The 12010-nt window shown below is 42.4% G+C and overlaps 1 protein-coding gene across 1 annotated transcript; it reads right to left on the bottom strand.

Moving 5' to 3' along the window:
* Window positions 1-7716: 7716 nt before the first annotated feature.
* LOC147033303 (uncharacterized) lies at window positions 7717-9791 on the bottom strand. Its single transcript, XM_085871530.1, has one exon. The coding sequence runs from the start codon at window positions 9346-9348 to the stop codon at window positions 7981-7983; it is 1368 nt and encodes a 455-aa protein (XP_085727656.1). The 5' UTR covers window positions 9349-9791; the 3' UTR covers window positions 7717-7980.
* Between the last annotated feature and the right edge of the window lie 2219 nt (window positions 9792-12010).

The following is a 12010-nucleotide window of genomic DNA, read 5'->3' as shown; positions in this document are numbered from 1 at the left end:
ATGTTATGTTTTCACTCGTCTGTCTGTTTGTCCATTTTGTCTGTTTGTTACTTGCAAAATCGAACATTTACAGCGAGATTGGTTGGTACGTTCTGTTATTACCTCCGCCACAGAAAGTGGAAAGAGATTATGTTTTCACCCCTGTCTGTTTGTCTGTCTGTGTGCAGGATATCTCAAAAAGTTGTAGGCGGATCTGGATGAAATTTTGTGGACAGGTTGTGTCACGAGGACGGATTGATTAGATTTTGGTAAAGATCCGGAGCCCATATCGGACAAGAATTTTTAAAGTGATTCTTCACCATTGAGAGATAGGGCCAAAAATGATATATAGAACGACACATCAAAAAGTTGGGGATGGACTCGGTTGAAACTTGGTGGACACGTTGGATATGTGAGAAGGAACAATCGATTCGCTTTTGGTGAAGATCTGTATCTGGATTCGAGAATTTATTCAGTGATTCTTCACCATCGTGAAATCGGACTAAACTAATATATATATATATATATATATATATATATATATATATATATATATATATATATATATATATATATATATATATATATATATATATATATATATATATATATATATATATATATCACAATATCTCAAAAAGTTGTGGACCGATCGAGATGAAACTTGGTGGACACGTTGGGTGGTGTGTGACAAGAACAAATTGATCCAATTTTGGTGAAGATCCGAATCCACATCTGGATATGAGAGTTTTTTTAATTTTTAAAACGATTCTTCACCATTGAGAGGATTGGGCCAAAAAGGATATATCGCTTAATGTTTCAAAAATGTAATGAGTCTGATGTGTTCTCCTGAATCAGGCAATGCGTGGCGGGGGTGTGCGCTCTACCGAGTGCCCTTCTAATTCTGTCTGTTTTTCAATCGCCTAACAGGTCACATGTTTCCTCCGATCTTCACTAAACTTCACCACTCGAGAGGTAGTGACAAGCTGCAAACCAATTGAGGTTAATAGGTCAAACAGTCAAGGTCACAAATCGTCAATTTTCAACCAATTCACTTGATATCTATATATATATATAAAGCATACACAGTATACACAGTAGATGCGAAAGGTCTGTTTGTGACGCTACACATCTGAGCTCCCAAGGTTAATCGCCACAAAACTTTATAAGATCACATTTTAACATAATGAACCTCAATAGGGGGGGGGGCTTGAATACGCATTTTCTCACAATTAATAATTATGAACACATGAGCCACCACCTGTCGCCATCTCCACGAGGGTAGATCCGTATGTACAATGCTTAATAAAAAGCCCAATTTCTTTTTCGCATTTCAACCCGGATACCTATATATAGAGCAAGACCCCGGGAGTACTTGGTTAGCTGGAAAGGTAACCAATTTTATTGCCTACCACAGTGTCCCATGTCCATCCCTGGGTACAGAACTGAACAACTGGCATGCCCCCAGTGGTGGGTGTGGCCAGGGGGGCATTACTAACTTACCCCAAAGTTGATCTGGATCAGCTTTGTATGGTAACCCATAAAATATCACTTATATCACCCAAATATCATCCTTAGTACATAACTTGGCTTATGCCAGTAATTTTCTATGTTGGGGTACCCCCTCCCGTCATCAATATATGACACTTCAAAGTTGATCTAGATCAGCTCATGAGGTAACCTCTTGGAATCTATTACAAAATGTTCAGTAGGACCCCATGTGTTATGAATGCCCATTGCCAGTGGTTTCCATTGGTGGGTTACTCCTGCCAGTTGCCCTGAAAGTTGCCCCTCCCTGGATTGACCTCGATCAGCTCATAAGCTAACCTCTTGGAATCTATTACAAAATGTTCAGTAGGAACCCATGTATTATGAATGCCCATTACCAGTGGTTTCCAGCGGTGGGTTACCCCTGCCAGTTGCCCAGAATGTTGCCCCTCCCTGGATTAATAGAACTTTCCAGATGCACATTCCAATGAAAGTCTTACTTCCTCAAAATTTAAAATCGAGGTTTATTTTTTTAGTTTAAGTGGGTCTTTATTGAATTCACAACAAGGTCTTACATCAGGATTGCAGAAGGGTCAGCGCCAATGGCATTATCGGCCCTATAAAATCAAGGCGATATCACGTAGTGATATGAAAGGCCAAGTATATCCTCTTATTTCTTCCATTTTTTTCTTCTCCCCTGCATCCCACCAATCAGACCCAAGATTGACCCATGTGTTGTTTAGTTATGTTCGTGTAACAAAGGTGGCAGCAGCGCATTGATCAGCACTGTCATTGTTTTTATTGCACTGTCATTGTCACATGTCTGTCAAGTCAACAGCTTTGTTTTAGAGATTGTCTTTAGATAAAAAGGTGCGTAAAGGAAAAGGAACAAAGCAATAATGTGGGCTTACTGCTAAGTTATGAATATGTCTGTTTCTGTCAGAGAAGTAGTGAATATAGGCCTAGAAAATCTTGGCTAGGCAAGGCCCGGCCTACCTATAGCATGTAGTGCATGATGTACATGTAGCATGCATCACACATGTTGCAAGGTGTCATGGTTATTTTCATATATGGCCTACCCACTTGAACATGTGTAATGACATGGAGTGCAGTCTTAAACATGTGCTGGTATCCTACAACACCAGTTGGAGCTGCATCAGTGAGAGAGGGCCGAGTTTAATATCGGATGGCACTATTCGATCGGGGCCTACCTACCAAATTCCACTGATTTTGAGTTCAACACGGTTGAATTTCCCCACTCAAAACACTAGTATTAGGCCAGTGTGTTAAACTCCATCATCTCTAGCTATGATAGCCTTTAGATACTGGGTAACCTAATAAATAATAGTTTCATTCAATTTCAGACGATCCAAAATGGTTGTTGACATCCCCACCGACAGTGACAATACTGAAGCATCTCAACATTATAAATGTAGTATTGAATCGATTTTTTGATGAGGCAGGCCTATAATTTTAGTTAAATATTACTGCATGTAGACAGTCTGTAAGGCCTAAGTCACATTTGCCACGGCGGCCGTGGGGTCTCCAAAATCTACGGCCACGAGCAATTATACGGCGGCCGCAGTATTTACACGGTCACACAATGTAGCAGTCACATATGTTTTTATTTTTCGGGTAGCCGCACGGCGTATTTATAAATTGTGGAGACCGAAAATGTGGGGGTGCCGTACGGTCTTTGATTTGATGTCGCACGGTGACCTTAGGGCGTTCCTGCGGCGGCCATAGAATTTTCAAGGCAGACGCAAGGTGCCCGCAAGGCAACCGCAGGGGGGCCCTAAGGCGAACATGCGGCCAGACGGACGGTAACGAGTGGGTTCTTTTTTATTTTTTTACCAGTTCTTTTTTTTCGGCTTGTCGAATCGCTACAGCGAACGTAGAAATGAAAAAAGTTATAACTCCGCGCTATAATTCCACGGCGACCATACGGCCTGTAAAATATAGCCATACGGCATAGGGCCATTGCAGAAACTCTGCGGCCACCGCATGTTTCTGTCAATTCAGAGGGCGTACGGCCACCGTATCCTCGCCGGAGAGCAAATGTGACAGGCCGAAGTGGCTCACTGAAATAGACTAGTAACAATATCTTTCTCTGAGGATTATGTCAATTCAAATGCAAATTTTGAACTATATATATATATATCACAAGATATCTCACTATCCTTTTCAGGGTAATTGTGTTTTCATGGATAAGGATCGTTCAGAGATACAGGAGGATCGAGGACATGTGGATACTGAAGATTCAGAGGATGCAGACTATCGCAGTCTGGAGGATACGGGAGGAGGAGGTGTCGATCGTACTGATGAAGTGAACATAGGACTTGCGCTAACAGATCCTCAGATACGAGAAGTTGTCGGGTTTGCAGCTGATGTCACGCAGGATGATGCAGGAAATATTGGTGCAAATCAGGAGGATGTTGAAGTGAACACAGATACCACTGCTCCCACCGGTCAACCATCAAACACAGGTGTTCAGCAGGTAGGAAATAAGGCTTTCTTTCATTTACAGGGTGGTCCAATAAAATGTACCTTTTCTACATCAACATCATTTTAATTTATTCCAAGTGAAGGCTTCACTGATTCTTTTTATTCCAGAAACCTGTCACAGAGGCATGACATTTTTGTTTGATATGATGCATTTTTTCTTCAGTTACAGTACCATTTTTGAACACTATTTCGTATTATTACACCCTGCCCTTTAATCTGCCCCAAGAGACATCTAAATGTGATTCTACTAGGAGCAATTCTTCCTCAAGTTCATGGGAAGATACTCAAATAATCTGGTTTGGAATGGGGTCTGTCACACTCCAGCTCTGAATATAACTGACGCTGGTAGATAAAAATTGATGCTTAACCATCATTAACCTGAACTAAAGAGTAAAGTATTAATTTTCCTGGAAATGACAACAATTTAGAATTGGTAACATTTTATTAGACCACCCGATATAGGCATGTTGAAAGAGCTCACTTGAAAGAACTATGAATGCCCCAATCTTGTATTAGGGGCCTATGATTGAGAAGTTGAGTTTTATAAATATGAAATGTGGTCCAGCGTTTTTGACACCCGATATGTATGGGACTGAATAATACGGTCAATCATACCAGTCTATAATTTCCATAAACTCAGTACAACTATCGCTCCTTGTCTCAATGTAGGTTATTGATTATGTGGGGACTTCACGCTGCTTTATCTGTCTGAGATCAAACGAAGATGACCGCAGACTGAAATTGTTCAATGATAAAACTTGGGCAACAATGAAGAAAACGTCTGCCTCGCGTCAAAATTTGGTATCGGATAAATATGCTGATGTAACCCATAGGGTTGGCAGGAGCAACATTGAAGAATCAACACGACACTATCATCCATCTTGTTGTAACACATATTCTGCAGTCAGGCGTCCACGACAAAGTCCATCCTCATCTGATGCATCTACTGTTAGCAAGAATCCATGTATTGGGACTAGACGGGAGAGTAAAATCCCAAAGTTTGATCAGCAAGGACTATTGAAGGGGTCTTGTGTATTTTGTGGCAAAGCTCGGAAGAAACGAGGGGGTAAGGAAGAACCAAGGTTTAAGATAGCGACATGAGCTGGATGTCAGTCAATTTCAGAGCGGGTCAAGACTCTTGTTTGGAATAATGTAGACCTGATTGTTAAGGAGACCGAATAACATAAATATTGCCGAGCTGTGTTCCTCAAGGAGACTGAAAACCATGTAACGGTAGAGGGTTCAGGAGAGGGGACATCAAATTCATCGCATCAACACCACAAGAATGCATTTGTTTCTATCTGCTCCTATATCCAGAAGGAAATAATAGAAGGACAGCATTCACTACTGGTTTCATCTGTACCTGATGTGTGTGTGTGTGTGTGTGTGTGTGTGTGTGTGTGTGTGTGTGTGTGTGTGTGTGTGTGTGTGTGTGTGTGTGTGTGTGTGTGTGTGTGTGTGTGTGTGTGTGTGTGTGTGTGTGTGTGTATATATATATATATATATATATATATATATATATATATAGCAGTCCGTGAGCAGTGGACGTGATGAGGACAGAATCAAAGATTACTTGGCGCAGAATTTTGTGCGGAAAATTAAGGATCGTTTTGGGGATCGCATCAATATCAAACTGGCAAACCGGCGCAAGGGTAACTTCATTTACAGCTCTGCTCTGACAGAAGATGAGGCTGTGGAACGCCTGAATGAAGATGGACAACATGAGAATGAAAAGATGAAGTGGGCTGTCCTTCAACTTCGCAAATTGATTTTGCAATTGCAACGAAGACCAAGACCGCCATCCCTGCCAATGTCCAGAGTCTCAAGAAATGCGCCTCTACTCTCCCCACACAGCTGGAGTTATTCTTCAGAAGTCTTCTTGGTGGTTCAATGCCTGCTAGTTTGCATGGTACTCAAAAGGAGGTAGCGGACCACAAGGTTACCTGCATGGCTTCAGATGCTGTTTACAATATCTCCCGAGGGACTGTAAAGCCATGGAAGCAAACTGCTCTCGGCCTTGGCCTTGCATCGTTAATGGGATTGAGGATGTCTTTGGATATATTAAACAGAGCGGGTCATTCAATCAGCTATAGTGAGGCAAAGGGCCTAGAAACAGAGTTTGTATATTCCCTGGAGTCCGACAACAGTGATGCACCAGATGGTATCAGACTCGACCCAAACTTAGCAACAGCGTCAGTCTGGGACAACAACGATGCAAACATCGAGACACTGGATGGAAAAGACACATTCCATGCCACAGTTGGTCATACTAATCAAAATATTCTGCCTGATGCTGGCGAGTCAGTTAGATGTGCTTCACAGTTCCGAGAGGAAAGAAACCGGCGAAGGTTTGTGGGCATGGAACAAGAGGTACCACCCTTCCGGAAGACACTCAATAAGGCTATATTCTCCAGTGACAGTGTTCCAGCAAATACTGCAAGCAGCACAGTGTCCCAACCAGAAAAATCAGATAGGGTAATGCTGAAAGCGCTGGATTTGTACTGGTTTTGGAAGTTAAGGGAAGGCATGCAGGATTCATCAGTCAGTTCATAAAAGACCCTCTTCCTCTCCAGAGAATCTGTTACATGGACCCCATTTCAAGCTCACCAAGTAATAACGATGTCGTGCGAGAAACAATGGTTCGAACACTCAATGTAGTAAAGGAAGCAAACCAAGATTTTGCCATTGTAACCTACGACTTGGCAGTGGCAAAAAAGGCTTACGCAATACAAGAGGTAGAATGACCATTATTTGATGATTTACTGATCTTGCTTGGGAACTTCCATGTAGAGTTGGCCTTTTACGCGGCAGTAGGGACAATGATCAGTGCAAGTGGGATCGAGTTCATCCTTACAGAGGCAGATGTTCTGGCAGAAGGATCCGTGAATGGATTCATAAAGGGGAAGTTTCATAACAGATGTACACGCATTCATGACCTTCTGGCAACTGACTTGGAAATGAAACTGTATGAGCGGTTTCAACTCACCATCCCTGAAGAGGAATTGGAGATGTACCATCAAGCCATGCACGCTGTCCCCGCTGATCCAAGTCTTGATGCGCATCTGGAAGATCCAGCAATCGTACAGCATCTTGAACAGTATGAAAACTCCTTCCAGGAGGTCGTTGATGGCTGTCACGGGTCAACAGCACAGTTCTGGGGCATCTACATTTACCTCATCAATCGTCTCCACAGAGAACTTCAAAGATGTGTCAAAACCAATGATGTACGAGGCTACATAAACGCACTTCCCAAGATCTTGGACGTTTTCTTTGCTTTGAAAAGACCAAACTACGCAAGGTGGGGGACACTCTTCCTCCATAAATTGAAGACTGCGAACCCCAAGGTCATCAACATCCTTGAAAATGGAACCTTCTCCATCCGAAGAACTAAGCAAGACTACAGCCGTTTTGCAGTTGATCTCTCCCTTGAACAGACGGTTAACAAGGATGCTGGCTCTAGCATGAAGGGCACAGTAGCGTTTCGAAACTTGGATCAAGCCTTGTGAAGATGGGCCCTCACAATGACCCAAAGGGCTCTGGTGGTCTCTGAAATGAAGGCGTTCGTGGGACTGGAGCAAGGAGACAGTGCAGCTTCCCAGTGCCGTCCATCCAGGGTGAGGAAAGACAATCTGAAAATGGCAGCATTAAGCAAAACCGTAGATGACTTCTGCAACCCATTCGGAGATGAGACATCCCAAACATCAACATCATCGAATTGTTCCCCCACACTGGTGAACAGATTGATGAACTGCAACGATTCATCTTTCTCAAGGATTTGGAGTGGCTTGACTTTTCCTTTCCTGAAAGTTACCGAAACCTCACAATCAAGTAAACCCAAGTAAGATTAATGGTAATTTCTTCATAATTTGGACCATTTTATGGCATTACATTTAGGGATGTGTCTTTTTCAACCAAACATTTAATGGATTGCTGTACGTATTTCAATGCTATTTCATCACCGACTGTTTCATAGAACATTGGAATTGAAATGGCGCATGGAGTCCCTACCTACTTGTAAAAGGCTGATGTGAAGTCACATCCTGTGAACGCATGGTATCCTGGAATAGCTCGGGGCAGTCCAGGTCTGATTTCTTCCAATACAGCAGCAATGTTGGAGACGTTTATGTATCTGCGACTATTTGCCATGCCACAGTCCATGATAATGTTCATCCTCACCCGGATCTCTGGACGTTGCCTTCCAAGCAAACCGATGAGGATGAGCAACACATCTGTATCTGTTGCCCTAATGATGACGTTCCTTTCTGTGATATTGGCCACATGGAAAGCTATCAACGTGTCTGCTTCTTCATGGTCACCTTGATATTCTGTTGGCTTAGTGACAGTGATGTGGTTGCTTTCATCTGGCATGTAGCGTTGACATTGTCCGCCGAAGGAGACCACTAACATTTTGCCACGAAGTATGTACCAATAGTGATCATTTACCCACTGTCGCAGCAGGAACTTCCCCAACTCATGCTTGAAAACACCGTTTTCAAGAAGTTTTGCTCCACTTTGCCTGATTTTCTGCTCTGGCCCAGCAATGACAGAGACGGAATTGACAGCACCACGGAGCTTCCTTTCGCTGTCCTTTATGAAATATTCCACATATTTGTCCAAGCAGACGTGAACTTCATTTCCCCCGTGTGAACACAATACGGAGAGCATGGTGCGAGCAATCGAGCTAAATGATGTCCCAATATGCGTCTGCGCAATAACAGAGTGAAGTAAGAGCCCTCCATCATACACCTGGACGTAACTGTGTGGTAAGTCTTGTTCTGTGATTAGCTCCGTCTGTAGTGTTTCCAACTTGTTCAGCAGTGTTGATTTCTCAGTCTTGATCCGTGACCCATCGCAGTGAAAAGACAGCGGGTACTTGATGATTGGATGTGCTCGGACATGACGCAGGTTAAGGTCCCCTTTCTCCGCGACAACGACAATCATGCGTATCAAGACGTCCCTGAAATTCTTAGCATTTGTCTGTGCCCTCTTGGAGGCACTTTGAAATGGCATCTTCTTCAGATTTTCTGCTGCGAAATTATTTATCTTCATTTTCTTGACTGGCTGAAGGAAGCATTTAGAACTGTTGTCCCATTCTTCTTTGAACTTTTCTCTTGCTGTTTGTCCCCACTGCAGTGTGGAAAGCAAGTATGTTTCCATTCCTTTTAATGCAGCTCTGCCTGTTGCAATATTCACAAGGGTTTGGGATGTCTCATCTCCGAATGGGTTGCAGAAGTCATCTACGGTTTTGCTTAATGCTGCCATTTTCAGATTGTCTTTCCTCACCCTGGATGGACGGCACTGGGAAGCTGCACTGTCTCCTTGCTCCAGTCCCATGAACGCCTTCATTTCAGAGACCACCAGAGCCCTTTGGGTCATTGTGAGGGCCCATCTTCACAAGGCTTGATCCAAGTTTCGAAACGCTACTGTGCCCTTCATGCTAGAGCCAGCATCCTTGTTAACCGTCTGTTCAAGGGAGAGATCAACTGCAAAACGGCTGTAGTCTTGCTTAGTTCTTCGGATGGAGAAGGTTCCATTTTCAAGGATGTTGATGACCTTGGGGTTCGCAGTCTTCAATTTATGGAGGAAGAGTGTCCCCCACCTTGCGTAGTTTGGTCTTTTCAAAGCAAAGAAAACGTCCAAGATCTTGGGAAGTACGTTTATGTAGCCTCGTACATCATTGGTTTTGACACATCTTTGAAGTTCTCTGTGGAGACGATTGATGAGGTAAATGCAGATGCCCCAGAACTGTGCTGTTGACCCGTGACAGCCAGCCATAACGTGGCTTCAGAGTTCGTCTGCCGTATGTATGCCCAAACCAAGACTCGAGACGTGGATGCGGGAAAGACAATAAACTTATTGAAATTACTGGAAAAGTTGATAAGGTAAAGTAAAACTTATGAAGTACATGTATTTGAAATATTTTTAGTTATGTAGGTTTCAGGTCGCCTAGTCAATCATGTCAAAACGAATGTTTCATTCCATTTTCAGGAAAAACCCCTTGGCAATGTGAAGAAGCTGGACTGTGCATTGCTGCCACCTTGTCGAAGGACTCTGGAGATGAAAATCCGTATTTCCCAATACATCTCTATGCTGTGGACGAACGCTATAACGGCTGTGCCGATGACTGGATTGACAGCATGTAATTATGGTTGGTCAAAAGACAACGAGGGTATACTGCAGCCAATCTGGTTTGAAGGGTCAGAACTTCCAGAATGTTTATTCACAGATTCAGTGGAAGGGGATAACGTGACATCAGCTGGCGATGGAATAGATCAACAGGACTGTGATGAAGAACAAAGTGATAGCGATAGTGAAGTCGATGCATCAAGTGGAGACCGATTCTGACAGAAAAGAAATTGACATGTGCGGGTGATTTTGCCCTTCGCCTTCGCTCTTAATATCGAAAAGTGGACGCTTTCCTTCTAAGATGAAATCTTGATATTTCATATTACTACTAATAACTCTAAAAATGTTTTTTGTATGTTGACATGGAGCACATTGGCATGCAAGATCGACCCAGTTTAAGAGGATCATCTTGGCTTGAATTTTTAATTTACGTAATACAGTACAGGGTAGAACAAATCAATGTAAATATTATGTCGTCCATGGCTCCGAATTCAGATGGTTAACAAGTGTTCAGGACTGAAAAGCATATTCAAAATTACTTATCTTGGTTTTAAAGGTATCAACCCCAGTATAAAAAAGAATTCCAGGAATGAACAATTAACATCTGGAATCAGTGTCACATGGAATTCTGGGTGTTGCCAACATGACCAAATTGCCAGAATGGACACCTACTGTAGAAAGCTCTGAAATCTGAGAGCATTGGGTAATCACTATGATAATCCAGAAACTATAATTTTAAGCTACATATTTGTACCAGTACTCTTATACTTACTCGATCATTAGATTATTTTCTTATCCTACATTTTTGTATTTACGGTTGTTTAAGACTTTAAATTGTTTGATGTTTGCTTGTGGAAATATATCCCATAAATTTATCTCGTAATGAAAAATGCTGACTTTCACCTCTTTTTTTAATAGGGTGTCCACTGACGGATGGGTCTGAAGTCAATGGTCCTGAAAGACCCCAAAGAAAATATATTCTCCTGCCTTTCGATACCTAGTGTCTGGTAAATCAGGTCGCCTAATTTTGTTATATTCCAAGAGATTATTTCATCGAGCTGATCTATGTCAATCCAGGGGAGAGTCAACTTAGGAAACCACTGGCAATGAGCATTCATGATACATGGGGTCCTACTGAACATTTTGTAATAGATTCCAAGAGGTTACCTTATGAGCCGATCTCGGTCAATCCAGGGAGGGGCAACTTTCAGGGCAACTGGCAGGGGTAACCCACCAATGGAGGTGAATAGATTCCCAGAGGTTACCTCATGAGCTGATCGAGATAAACTTTGAAGTGTCATATATTGATGACTGGAGGGAGTACCCCACCATCGAAAATGACTGGCATTAGCCAAGTTTTGCACTAGGGATGACATTTGGGCGATATGTGATATTTTATGGGTTACCATACAAAGCTGATCCAGATCAGCTTTGGGGTAAGTTAGTAATGCCCCTCTGGCCACACCCACCACTGGGGGCATGCCAGTTGTTCAGTTCTGTACCCAGGGATGGACATGGGACACTGTGGTAGGCAATAAAATTGGTTACCTTTCCAGCTAACCAAGTACACCTGGGCTCTTGGTCTAATTATAATTGGTGAGATGGTGAACTACGATCGTCAAATAAGGTATCGAATATGAAAAATAACTGTTAATTAAGATGTTACCATGGTTGATAAGATCGGCGGCGAAGAATGAGTCACGTGACCTCTCAAATGTGCTAATCTTTCAAAAAACGAAAATAGTACAAACACAACCATAAATCGATTTAAGGTAATTTTACTGCTCATCTTACGACATAACTCTCAAGGGTGAAAAAGAAAACTGTTTGTATAAAAAAAAGGTTACCACCTTAGAGAATTTCACTAAATACAGTATACATCGTATAGTTTAAAACCAGTGATTTTGATCCA

This window comes from Eptatretus burgeri, chromosome 2 (assembly GCF_056783735.1).
Source record: "Eptatretus burgeri isolate ZD-2024b chromosome 2, Ebu_testis_v1, whole genome shotgun sequence".
NCBI lineage: Eukaryota > Metazoa > Chordata > Myxini > Myxiniformes > Myxinidae > Eptatretus > Eptatretus burgeri.
This window is presented reverse-complemented; position numbering and strand designations above follow the sequence as displayed.

Bases quoted from the DNA above. Each gene is read 5' to 3' on its own strand.
- LOC147033303 (XM_085871530.1), bottom strand. From the start codon at position 9,348: ATGACCCAAAGGGCTCTGGTGGTCTCTGAAATGAAGGCGTTCATGGGA.